The sequence below is a fragment of the Elgaria multicarinata genome, chromosome 6 (genome assembly GCF_023053635.1).
Source record: "Elgaria multicarinata webbii isolate HBS135686 ecotype San Diego chromosome 6, rElgMul1.1.pri, whole genome shotgun sequence".
NCBI lineage: Eukaryota > Metazoa > Chordata > Lepidosauria > Squamata > Anguidae > Elgaria > Elgaria multicarinata.
Genome location: NC_086176.1, coordinates 45139659 through 45153291, shown reverse-complemented (window position 1 = coordinate 45153291; position 13633 = coordinate 45139659). Strand labels below are relative to the sequence as shown.

Below are 13633 nucleotides of genomic sequence, written 5' to 3'. Positions count from 1 at the left end.
TGAAAACCTTTTAAATAAAAAAGGGCAGAATGCTAAAGGGTACAATTCCCATGCTTGGAATTGCAGGACTTTTTCCCTATCCAAACGTGCATAGGATCCAAGTATGTTCATGTTTTTTATAATATGGTAAGGCAACTTTGTGAACCGCCCAGAGAGCTTCGGCTATTGGGCGGTATAAAAATGTAATAAATAAATAACTTGGGAGGGCAGTGCAGCCTGAGAGGCAGGTTGAAAGCTTCGTAAAACCAATAAGGGTGCGATCTTGTGCATGTTTAGACAGAAAGAAAAGCCATACCATTGCCGAGCTGGGATCTGTCTAAACATGCACAAGATGCACAGGACCCTAAATTGCTGCTAGAGACACTAACAGGATCCAGGGCCGCGCCTTCAGGCCTGCTGAGTCTGTGGGCTTTCCATCACGGCGTCAGGCCCGAAGGTGCCCGCAGAAGGGGGCTCCCAGGAGCGGCCCAAGCAGCAACGCCCTCCTCTCAGCTCTGCTCCCGCTTCTATGGCGGGTGGGAAGCGCCTTCTCCAGGGAGATTGGAAGCTCCGCCCTCCACTTGCGGGAGGCCACGCCCCTTCCGTGGTGTCACCGCCTCGTTATTGACCAGCCGCCCGGCGGCTACCCGTGTCTCCCTCGCGCACTCACAGGAAGTTCACCATGGAAATCTTCACGATGGCACCCTCCACGAAGGGCGTCTCTCCGTGCGGCCGACTGGCCGCTTCCGGCATGGCTGCCCCTGCGCTTCGCTTATTACTACGTTTGTTGCCACCGCGTTCTCCCGCATCGTTACCCCCAGGTTTGCGTTTGGCGGCGGCCGCCATCTTACCACCTCCAACAGCGACCAGCACGAATTCTGAAGTGCGTTAGCAAGCCGGCAACGCGCGCCCGTCTCCCATTGGCTGTCGCGACGCGACGTCAGGCTGCGAGCGTACCTCATTGGTTACGGCAACCGTCGGGCTTGTGAGTATTTCCGTTGAATAGAACTGGGCGATTATTTCCTGTTACTGTTACGCAATCTCTAGGTAGGATAGTTCAGTAGAAGTCAATTCCTATTGGCTAGTTCGGGAACGGGCATTTTTACTGGCTGGTAGCATGAAATGGGCGTTCCTTTGAAGGGTAAACTACTCTGTGGTAGACATCTTTGTGCCAAATAGCAGATGGCACCTTGTTCACGTGATGTAGCTATGACTGCAGCATTGGCTGTTGGAAAAGGAGGTGGGTTACGCTGTCTAGGATATCTAGAAAATGATAGCTGCGCTGGTGCATTGTGGTGGGGACCCAAAATCCATAGATGAGCAATACTTTTAAACGCCTACCAGTGACTAATCCAGGCAGCAGCGTCTATGTTGAATCTAAACTGCAGACTTGATATTTGTACCTTTTGTCTCTCTTCCCTTTTCCTCCCGCTTTTTGTTCAAGGCTGTGCACAGCTATTATTATTATTATTATTATTATTATTATTATTTGTATCCCGCCTTTTTGCCCAATGCTGGGCCTCAAGGCGGCCTTACAAAGTTTAAAATATACATGGGGGGGAGGGAAACAAAACCATAAACAATTAAAAAATACACAACAAAATTATAAAACATTAACATAGATGGAGGGCTGGATTATTCTCCAAAGGCCTGCTTGAACAAAAAAGTTTTAGCCTGCTTCCGAAAGCCCATCAAGGAGGGAGCCAGCCTAGCTTCCCCAGGAAGAGAGTTCCAGAGCACCGGAGCAGCCAACGAGAAGGCCCTCTGCCATGTTCCCACCAAGCGTGCCTGCGAAGAAGGTGGGACTAAAAGAAGGGCCTCTCCAGAAGATCTCAAAGCACAGGCAGGCTCATAAGGGAGAATACGTTCTTTCAAATAACCTGGACCCGAACCATATAGAGCTTTATAGGTCATAACCAGCACTTTGAATTGTGCCCGGAAACAGACTGGAAGCCAGTGGAGCTGTTTTAACAGGGGAGTTGTCTGCTCCCTGTAACCAGCCCCGGTCAACAATCTGGCTGCAGCTCTTTGAACCAGCTGGAGTTTCCGAACACTCTTCAAAGGCAGCCCCACGTAGAGCGCGTTACAGTAATCCAATCGGGATGTAACTAAGGCATGTGTCACCGTGGCCAGGTCCGACATCTCTAGGAACGGGCGCAGCTGGCGCACTAGCTTTAACTGTGCAAATGAACTCCTGGCCACCGCCGAAACCTGAGCATCCAGGCTCAGGGCTGAATCCAGAAGCACACCCAAGCTGCGGACCTGCGTCTTCAGGGGGAGTGTAACCCCATCCAACACAAGCTGAATCCCTATTCCCTGATCTGCCTTTCGACTGACCAGGAGCACCTCTGTCTTATCTGGATTGAGCTTCAATTTGTTCGCCCTCATCCAATCCATTACTGCCAACAAACAGTGGTTTAGCACAGAAACTGCTTCCTTGGAATTGGGTGGAAAGGAGTAGTAGAGTTGGGTGTCATCAGCGTACTGGTGGCACTGCACCCCACAACTCCGGATAACCTCTCCCAACGGTTTCATGTATATGTTAAATAGCATGGGGGACAAAACAGAGCCCTGAGGGACTCCACAGGCCAATGGCCAAGGAGTCGAACAGGAGTCCCCCAGTACCACCTTCTGGGTCCGTCCATCCAGGAATGAATGGAGCCACTGTAAAACAGTGCCTCCAAGACCCATCCCAGCAAGGCGGCCCAGAAGGATACCATGGTCGATGGTATCGAACGCCGCTGAGAGGTCCAGCAGAACCAGCAGGGACATACTCCCCCTGTCCAGTTCCCGGCGAAGATCATCCACCGAGGCGACCAAAGCTGTTTCTGTCCCATAACCAGGCCTGAAGCCAGATTGAAATGGATCTAGATAATCCGTCTCATCCAGGAATCCCTGGAGTTGGGAGGCCACCACACGCTCCAATACCTTGCCCAAAAATGGGATGTTGGAGACTGGCCGGTAGTTATCCAATACAGTGGGGGCCAAGGAGGGCTTTTTCAGTGTGGGTCTTACCACTGCCTCCTTCAAACAGGCTGGGACCCTTCCTTGGCGAAGGGAGGCATTGACCACTCCACTTACCCACTCAGCCAGTCCCCCTCTGGCAGCTTTTATAAGCCAGGAATGGCAAGGATCTAGTATACACGTGGTGGCTCTCACCAATCCAAGGACCCTGTCCACATCATCGGACTGTGCAAATTGAAACAGCTAGAAACTACAAATCCCAGTGTGCAATGTTCCAGAATTGGAGGCGGTTTGATTCAGCATGAGCTGCCGGGATATGTAGTCCCTCTGGTAGTAAAGGTCTTCATAGCTCTCCTGTGATCCTGGAGACTGCAGTAGGATAAAGTTTTTCGGGTTCTGAACATGAACATGAACCTACTAGTCGGTTTCAGTGGAAAGGGTTGTGCAACATTATTTATAATCTTGTTTAGTGGCTATTTCTGACATGAGTAACAAGGAAAGGACACTCCTGACATGATCAGAGGTATTCCCTTCAGATGATGTGGCCGACGACACCACATCACGCCAGTCCTTTTCCAGCTTCATTGGCTACCAGTCCAGGTCCGGGCCCAATTCAAAGTGCTGCTATTAATATTTAAAGCCCTAAACGGCTTGGGGCCAGGCTATCTGAAGGAACGCCTCCTCCCATATGTACCTGCCCGGACCCTAAGGTCATCCTCAGGGGTCCTTCTCCGTGAGCCCCTGCCAAAGGAAATGAGGCAGGTGGCTACCAGGAGGAGGGCCTTCTCTGCTGTGGCACCCCGGCTGTGGAATGAGCTCCCTAAGGAGGTTCGCTTGGCACCTACATTATATGCTTTTAGACGCCAGATGAAGACCTTTTTATTCTCTTAGTATTTTAACAGTCTATAAATTAATTTTAAATTTGTATTTTTGCATTGCTGCTGTTTTTATCTTGGTTGTGCTTTTATATTGTATTTTATATTATGGTTTTAATACTGTTGTTTTGTTTTGAATTGTCTTAATTTTGTAAACTGCCCAGAGAGCTTCAGCTATTGGGCGGTATAGAAATGCAATAAATAAATAAATGATGCTTCGCATTTGCGAAACATTCAAACTCTACATTTGTCCTAGTCCAGTGATGGTTTGTGACTAATTATTCAATCCTATGCACACTTACCTAGGAGTGAATTATTGTTGTTGTTATTTTCATTTCTATATTGCACAATAGCTAAAGTTCTCTGGATGCTTCATAACAGTTAACAAAAATTACAAATAATAAATATATAATACACATTATAGTTTTTACAATATAAAATAGAATATAAAAATGCACAAAATTTAAAACAAGTTAAACAATTTAAATGCCATTAAGTTCAGTGGGATTATTTGTTTAATTATATTATCTCACTCTTTCTCCAGGGAAGTCAGGGCTAGGTGTGGTTATTTCCCCTTGCATAGAGAGCCAGAGAGGTGTAGTGGCTAAAGTGTTGGACTGAGAGTCAGGAAATTGGGTTCTAGTTCCCACTCGGCCATGGAAACCCACTGGGTGACTTTGGGCCAGTCACAGACTCTCAGCCCAACCTACCTAACATGGTGGTGGTTGTGAGAATAAAATGGAGAGGAGGATTATGTATACCACCTTGGGTTTCTTGGAGGAAAAACACCAGGTCATAAATGCAATAAGTAATTTAAATAAATATCACCTTCATGACGACCCTGTAAAGAAGGATTCTCTGAGATACAGTGGCTGGACCACAGTCACCTAGTGAGTGTCATAGCTAAGTGGGGATTTGAATCTGGTGCTCCCCAGTGCCAGACAGGATTTATCGCGCTACCAGTCAGAAAGCATTGGGCAGATAATCTTTTTTCCTTAACAGAAATGATGGGAAAACATGGGAGGGTTACGAGTAGAAAATATGATTGTCCAGACCCCATCTTCTTAAATTCCATGAATGAGGCAGAGCGATGGCATGATAAAAAACTGATCTGAAAACATCCTGAGTCATGCACTCTTATGAGTAAACTATGCATGGGACTTTTAAGTCCCATTGAAAATAATGGGATAAATTAGTCATAATTAACACGTCCCATCGTTCCTTTCCATGGGATACTCATAACTAACTTCAGCTAGGTTTGGTGCCATTATCTCAGTAATCTTTGCTACAAACCTGTAGGAAGATGCAGAATATTATCGTCACATGTAGATGGTAAACATAGTTTAAATTAAAAGGTAGTTACTTGCCTTTTATTACAACACCTGTCCCAGTAATGAACATGTAGAATTTTGCAACAGGTGAAATCCAGTAGTGAGCCTTTGCTCAAATTAAATCCTCTAAAGGTGAATATTAACATCTACCTACCGTTTATATGGAGCAAAAGGGAGGATGATAAATATGCATTATGCACTAAAAGAAACATTGCTCCTAGGATGTGAAGCTTCCCTAGATCAGTGGTGAAAGCTAATTATAAATTTGCTGAAGAAAAACATGTTTTATTTGTATTTGTCCACTTCTACCTACCACTTGTCTCCCACTTCCCAGTATTTTTTTTTCATTTACTGATAACATGGGAGTGGGTGGTTGTTCCTGTGAAAGCTGGCATTGCAATAAACTACCTTTATCCAGATTTATCCAAATAGTACTGTGAGAGCTAATCACTTAATGCAGCTTGGTCTATCCCTTTGTTCTTTTCTTTTTCTTTCTTGCATCCATCAGGTGTCTTTTCAGTTTTTTTCTTCTCCAGCTATCACCAAGCAACATCTTTTAATCTTTCTTTACATTCTATGTCCCTTCTCATGCCCTGCATTCTGAGCTTATAACAGTAGGGGGAAAGGGTTATTGCAGTTACACATTTTGTTGACCTGGAGGATGATAGTTCTGAAGTGTCCACCAGATGTCATTCTAATATTAGTTACAGAAGAGACAGAATTTTTACAAGTATATTTTTGAGACATTTAGGGGTTGTTTTAAAAGACCCATTTTTAAGAAAAAGGCACAGTAGAATATATTGTCAGTCCACAATGATAATGGGGGAAATGTAAATTGGTTTAAATTTATTTTGTTAAGAAAGGAAGTAATTGGAAACATTTTAGTATAGGGTCATAGCAAACAAGTAGAAAAATGTTACAGGGAATTAAAGGAGAATTGATGGATATAGTGGATAAATGGCTGGATATATATATTTGCACCACTTCGCCAAGAACCTCACTGAGGAGCACTACTGAGCACATAGTTCAGGCAATCCTCATTTTCCTGAGGTTGCTTATGAGGATGACATTGCACAAGAATGAAAAACACTTGGTGTACTGAAGTTCTGTAAAATATTTTTCACTGTTTCTCTTCCCTATTCTAATGGCAAGCTCCATACATACTCTCATCGCAGTTAAAAAGATCACATCTCAGTCTGCACTAACACGGAGCTGTTTTACCACGTATGTGGTTTTTGCAAAATCCTCTTTGCAAGATGCTACAAATAGCTTACCAAGTGATTACATGCATACTGTTGTAAGTTACCACTAAGTAAATGGTCCTCTGTATCCTTCCAGTCGTCTTGGGTCAGGCAGTACAAGGGAGAAAAAATATTTCCTTGAACTGCTGCTGCGCCATGACTAGTATGGCCTCTGAAAACCAGTTGCTAGTTGAACTAAGAAGAGAAGTCCAGATTAGGAAGCTCATGCCTCCAGCTCCTCAGGAGACCACTAACAGCCTGACTGAAGCCTACTCTTGTATTATGAGTTGGTTGGGGTGGGTGGGTGTTATTTCTAGTGTTTAAATTGTAAACTGCCTTGAGTGCCTTGTTTTAAAGGTAATGTATAAATGTAATAAATGTGTAAATAAACTAGAACTATTCAACACATCTGTACAGCAAAGCTGTGTTGCATCAGAGATGCACCATTCTGGCACAGGGTGATAAGGGAAGAAACCCAGCAGTAACAATTTATGCTGCATCCATATGTTGCATTGGTGCATCCAAATACTTCAGATGGGCAGTAGAAAAAGCATTCTACCATTATAAAGGGGTAATGGGATTCTAACATTCATAAAATCAAAAATGTTTCACCAATCTTCCTGAAATTTACATGTTCCAGAAAGAAATGTTGGTTTTATATACCCTGAATATTTCAAGAGGATTGGTGAAAGATTGAGGGAAGGAGGGGAGTTTAAAGTACAAAGGGGGGGGAACCTCTGGATCAAAATGGTTCTAATAATTTAGGCTGGTTATTTTTTTTTATCCACAAATTTGGAGTGTTCAGCCCCTTACCCATTAATCCAGTGGTGGTGTCTTCTTCCTCCTTCATTGTAGTTGGTGGAATGGCTTTTCTTTTCTTTAAATTACTCACGGTTGATTTTTAATTAATATTTATTCATCCTATCAGAGTGAATACAGAGGCTTTCCTCAGGCATAGCGCACACTTGCTCAGTAGCATCGCTTTCCCCTCCTGCCTCAGATAGATTAGAATGTTGAAAATAAAATGGCCGCCTGCTTCCTCTGGCAGACATTTCCTTAGTGGAATTATCAAATTCCATTGAGTGTAATGGTCTTACTCCCAGGTAAGTGTGTAGGGGATTGTAGCCTTTATAGTTAGTAGGTCTGGATAAACGTTGAATGGCCAGTGTGGCACTCTTCTTGTTGTTCTATACTGGATTCTTCTTTAGCTGCAGTATCACAAAACAATAGAACCCTTTCATAAAGCCTTATCCCACTATTGCTTTAAGTGTAGATGCCCACTATAGCTCAGACCACATTCTCTTGCCAAACAGTGCTGGCTCCCAAGTACTGTGGGGGGCGGAGGGTTCTTCACACCAAATACCCTCTGTGGACCCCTCTCCTCCCTGTAATTGCCCATTTGCTCTCACTCTGGGCCCAATCCCTACTGAAACAACAGACAAGTGAGGAGGCTGTGGCAACTGCTGTTCCATCTGCTCACTGCTGCTTTGGCCTTGGGAAAACAAGAAAGTAGCAATGGGAAGAGAACCAGCAACAGGGTGAGGAGGCTTTATTGGTCAGCACTAGACCCCTCCCTACTGTAGTATCCCTCAGGCATAGGGACCATACGGGTGAGCTTACCTGCTCAGCCTCCTGCTTGCCCCTAGACTACCAGGCAATAACTTCAGAGCCTTTTCCTTACTAGATTCCTTTATTATTGAAACCTCCTGGAACAGTGACACAACAAACTCCCTGCAGCAAGGCCCACACCACCAAGTGGATGAAACAGAGGCCCCGCCCAGGCCTTCGATGAGGACCTGGAGACTAGCAGCTACAGGCCACTTATTATTATTATTATTTATATAGCACCATCAATGTACATGCCACATATCACACCTGCTGAGACTTGGGCCTCAACAGGTGCTCAGCAATGTTGACCCCTAACACTGATGCTAATAGCATAAATGAGAGGGCTTTTCAGGAGAAAGAATAACCCAAGTATTTTATTTTTAAAAAAACCCATGTTTTCATTCAGAAGTACTCAAGGCAGCTAATAAAAACCATTCCAAGAAATAAAAATGAAGTCATCAAAACTGCAAACAATAAAGTATCCATTAAAAATACAGAATTCCAAACAGCAAAGAGTTTCCTGCAGCCATTTATCATCCTTCTCTTTAAAAGACACTTCTAAACCAATTTATCTTTACTTGCCACCTAAAAAAAAGGAGGAAAAGGGCCAGGCAGGCTTTTGTGGTGAGGATATTCTAAAACTTAGGTGCCACCACAGAAAAGGCCCCGTCCCTGTTCGCCACTTGCCTCACTTCTGACAGCAGAGTACTCTGAGGAGAGCCTCCAATGATAATCTTGGAACATGGATAGCCTTGTTGGAAGAAGAAGTCTTTCAGGTATACTGTTTCCAAATCTTTTGAGCCTTTAAAGATCAGCACCAAGAGTTTTAACTGCACCTGCAAGCTAGCTAGGAGCTGGTGAAGTTTTTAAAGCAGAAGTGTTCATTTCCAAAAATGCAAGTTTCTATACTGTCCGCCACATTCTGGATCATCTGTTTTTTCCAAATGCTTTTCAAAGGAAGCCTGAAGTAGTTTGATCTGCACGTCATTACTACATGGATGATGCTGGCATGATCACCTTCTCCTGAGGAAGGAAGCTATTGGTACACTAATCAAAGCTGATGAAAGGCATTTCTGGTAACCTTTAATTGGATCTGGAGAAGTTACTTAAAATTACATTTTATTAGATGGTTCAAAATGTTAGAAAAGGATGTATACATGTGCACACACATACATATACAAAATACAATCCATACATATTTATAAAATATTCAACAATCAAATGTGTGGCATCTATATCTGACAGGAATGCAAATCATTTGTGATAAAGTATGATATAAAGACCATTCTGTGCAAGTCCACTGATATATTTTTTTAAAAAAAAACTGCATTCCAAACTGAGCTTCCTACAATGTATGCTGGTCAGTGCTGATGTATCATAATTACACTTTTTACAGAACACTTATAGAGGTTCATCTGTTAGTTGCTGGGATGATGAATATACTCATTTCAATAATTGCTGACAAGCAATAGCAAAAAATAATCATTTATATGGGACATTTAATGCATTACAACCAAGGGATTCCTGAAGAGATTGGTTTTCCTGAACAACAGCTGAAACGGTTTCAGTCTACAGAATATTACTAGTCTTCAATAATATTTTCTTAATTATTTTAAAATTCTTAAACTAAATCCATTATTTGCCCAAGACAAAACATTCACTGAATGCAGATTTAGTTAACACAATGACAGATTGTGTCCATTTTACTTTTTGTAATTATGTGCTTAAAAATATTTATTTTTTAAAAAGCATTAATGTCTATTACTGCACACTGTGCAAAATGAATAGCCCTTTAGATTAACTGATGTCACATGCAAAATAAAATACAACAAAAATAAAGTGAGGGAAGCCCTGAGTCAGTAACTCTATTACTAAGGTCATCAAAGTTCAGTCTTTGTTGAATTCTTCCCATGCCTTAAGAAAATAGTCCAGTACTTATTACTTTGGATGGGGGGAAGCTGTGCAGTTTCTCCTGTACCTAAGCAAGGTGGTGCTTCTGCAGAGCTCAGTATTCAATTTCATTAAAATCAGCAGAAAATCCAGAAGATTGTAAGGTGGTTTCTCCCATTTCTAGAAAGGGAAGGGAAAGAATATTTGAAGCATCTGTATATTACTATACGAGAAATAACCTGGGCTAATATGGGGCAGGGTGGGTACACTTAACCAACAGACAAATAATAAACTGCTTTAGCTCAAGAGAGTGACCTAGTGGAACTTAAGCTGTTTGTAACATTTGGTAAGAAAATTTAATAATTACCAGTAAGAGCTATTGTAGTAACATCTACTTAGATCTGCAGAGTATCAACACCCAATTACCGCTAGCACCTGACTCATGTGATTTTTGTATTTGTGATCTAAATAGTGTGTAAATTGCCTAAGGAGCTTGTGAGTGGAGATGGCAACTCAAGTACTAGAAGTGAAGTAAAGTAAAAAAGATCTTTAAGCAAACTACATTTACCTTTACAAGGTCCTGGCTGAAACAAAATGTCATCTATAGCAATGTCACTTCTTATTGATACTCCACGAATTGCTTCAACTATAATCTGCATTAAAACCAAAAACACAATTTTATTAATTGTTCAGCATTAGAAGTGAATTAAATGGTTATTATCTTGGGGTAACAAATCATGAACATTCCCTCTGATGGGATTAATCCCTTAAGTATTAATTTACCTGATGAGATTTATCACATGTATATTCTATTAGGCCTCGTAACCATGTGACGCTTTGTTCACCTCGCCTTCTCCAGATAAGGGTTTCATCCTTAGCTCCATTCTCCTTCACATAAATATTTAATAGCCCAGTCCCAGCTCCGTACATGTGATAAAAAAATATAAGACACTGATGTCCGAAGGTCCGTCGTAGTAACCTTGAAATAAGCCGTGCTTTCTGTCCATAGATCATGTGAGATGCCTCTATATACATATAATATCCTTTAAAAAATAAAAGATAAATTTTGTAATTGGTAGCCTAGCTTGTCCTAGGAATTATGTTGCTCACTGTTTAATTAAAAGAAAAGGCACTAGTTGCTTCCACAAAAGAGCTCTTTCGTGCTGCCAAGACATTACTTTTTTGCAGTTAGTTGGAAGTAGAACTAAAACAGTGACTCCACGCAGCACTTAATGTAATACTAAATTATCCAACAATGTGCAGATAATTCTTTAAATTCAGTATTTACCCATAAGTCCCATTCAGCAAAAGTCCCCTTACAGCTTCAACTCACTGAATCCTCCTTTGCATGACTGGAGGATTAGTGATGAATTTCCCCTTCTTAGACATCTGCTGTCCTAGATGAAATGGTGTCTGTAATAATTTTTCTTTTATAATTAAATAATACTGCTTTTTTCTTAAAAGCAGGGTGGGTGTGGGGAAAAAAGGAAAACTGCAATTTTTAAAAAGTGAATAGAAAGTGGCACGAATGAGCATTTCATTCAACCATGATGTACAGGAAGAACTAAAACAGCTTAACTCTGCAAACAGGAGGTTTTTGATTAAAGGCAAGGTAGCCCTTAAAAGTCTCAATAGCACTCTGCCTGTCCTCACTGGACCAGCTGTAATTACATGCTATCACTTTCCCAAAAAATGCAAATTACAAGAGGAGATCACAGAAACCATGTACATGCAACAGTTTGTCAAGGGCGATGTCTTAATTCTTTGTTGTTGTTGTTTAAAAAAGAGTGAACAAAGGATAGAAATTCCAAAGGAAAGGGCTTGTGTGGAAGCAACTGCTATGGTCGTGATAATATTTACACTACAATCAAATTGCCCATAGCAGTGATAAGTGTATGTTAAAAAATTAGTAACAAATGTGATAAACAAATTTGGAAGTGTATACTTGGAAAGGCTTTTCAATCAGCAAACACGTCAACTAACAGAAGGGGGGGGAGCGTTTTGCTCACTCCCCCTAAAGTACCAGCTAGTACATTGTTCTGGAGAGATCCCCAACCCTCAAACAAATTTGGGTGAGGCTAAAGAGGCAAGGGTAAATCAACAAAAATTCCCCTCTCTAGATCAAAAGCTGTTCCACATATAGCACTGATTGGATCCCACCCTCTGCATATAATACACACTAATTGCAATATATGAATATGTGCAGAATTATTCACTTATGTCTATGCTTTCTGGTCAGATCAGAGATCTTCTTAGCCTCCACCAAAGGAAGTCAAAATATTCTATTTCAAAAAACCCTTGCCTATGTACTTGGAATTAATTATGAAAATTATTAACAGTTTTGAAAATGTGTTTTGTATCCATATATGTTGTTCCCTCTGTAAATATAGCACTGATTTTTCCCCTTTCCAAGATGCAAATGGTATGATACGATGGGAGAAGGAAGGTATGTAAGAGGTAGAAGGGGGGCATTGATCTGTTATGTACAATAGGCAAAAGTTTATTGGCAGAAGGTTGTTAAAACACAAAGGGATTGTGAAGAGCTCCAAAGGGATCTCTCCAAGCTGGGAGAGTGGGCGTCTAAATGGCAGATGCGGTTCAATGTAAGCAAGTGTAAGGTGATGCACGTTGGGACAAAAAAAACCAACTTCAAGTATAACCTAATGGGATCTGAGCTGGCGGTGACCGAACAAGAAAGAGATCTTGGGATTGTGGTGGACAGCTCGATGAAAATGTCCACCCAGTGTACGACCACTGTAAAGACAAACTCCATGTTAGGCATTATTAAAAAAGGAACTGAGAATAAAATGGCCAGTATCATACTGCCCTTATACAAATCTATGGTGCGACCATGTTCAGTGAACAAGATGTTGATTCAAATCCATAAAAACTGATGAAACTTAAACATATGGAAGGTTGTGCTGTGAAGTCCAAGCAATAAAAATAATTTATTATAGAAGACATAACTTTTTACTCTGAGCACCACGGATTCAGTGCTTTTCAGGTGAGACGTAAAAACGTACCAGAAAAAGATGGATGCTATCACTGTCAGCAGGAGCAGGTTTGCATATTCAAACTTCATCCTACCACTAATAATCAGCAAGTTCATATTTTCCACCTTCTCTTGTATGATTCTACTTTGATTTGCTCCTTATATTGTCAAGAAAAGTAAATTCTTTCCCTTCCCAGTGGCTGCCCCAATCAGTCCTGAAAGTAACAGAATCAATGGCATTCTCCGAAGTTGGAAAGAGAACCAAAATAATCAGGAACAGCTGTTAGATACTAAGAATGACTCTGAATATGTACTGAATTGTATAAATTACATCAATTTGAAGTTAATCCTTTTTATTAGAGGAATGTTATGGGTAAGTGGTGTTATGTATTTTCCTACAGAAGAAAGTGGGGAATAGGGGTGTTGGTGTGCATTTTCTGGCTGTCTTCACACTAGAGGCCTTCAAGAGGCAGCTGGACAAGCATCTGTCGGGGATGCTTTAGGGTGGATTCCTGCATTGAGCAGGGGGTTGGACTCGATGGCCTTGTAGGCCCCTTCCAACTCTGCTATTCTATGAGTCTATGAAATCTAGTATTTATCAGAATGAATTCAATATTGAAAATGACCTGACGCCAAGACATCTACCTCATCAATTGCCAATGTACAATAGTTTCCGATGTTGCTTTCTGCTTCTTAAGACTGGCTGGGGATATTCTACTCTAGTTACCTTCCTCTACAGAGATAAAGTCTATA

General features: G+C 41.7%; 2 protein-coding genes across 4 annotated transcripts in view; both read right to left on the bottom strand.

Annotated features, from left to right (window-relative positions):
- The window catches only part of SMC5 (structural maintenance of chromosomes 5), a 50391-nt gene extending 49523 nt beyond the window's left edge, over nucleotides 1-868 (bottom strand). For both annotated transcript variants that reach the window (XM_063129334.1, XM_063129335.1), the window contains exon 1: nucleotides 650-868. In XM_063129334.1, coding sequence (XP_062985404.1) covers nucleotides 650-825 — 176 coding nt within the window. In that variant the 5' untranslated portion in view covers nucleotides 826-868. The remainder of the gene's footprint in view (nucleotides 1-649) is intronic.
- Nucleotides 869-8368: 7500 nt separating this feature from the next.
- MAMDC2 (MAM domain containing 2) overlaps nucleotides 8369-13633 on the bottom strand; it is a 55467-nt gene continuing 50202 nt past the window's right edge. Inside the window, exons 12-14 of one of the 2 annotated variants that reach the window (XM_063128561.1) lie at nucleotides 10672-10931; nucleotides 10457-10541; nucleotides 8369-10068 (exon numbers count right to left, since the gene is read on the bottom strand). In XM_063128561.1, the coding sequence (XP_062984631.1) occupies nucleotides 10004-10068; nucleotides 10457-10541; nucleotides 10672-10931 (410 nt within the window). In that variant the 3' untranslated portion in view covers nucleotides 8369-10003. Of the gene's footprint in view, nucleotides 10069-10456; nucleotides 10542-10671; nucleotides 10932-13633 lie in introns of those variants that run through there. The other variant, XM_063128562.1, reaches the window with a different exon arrangement.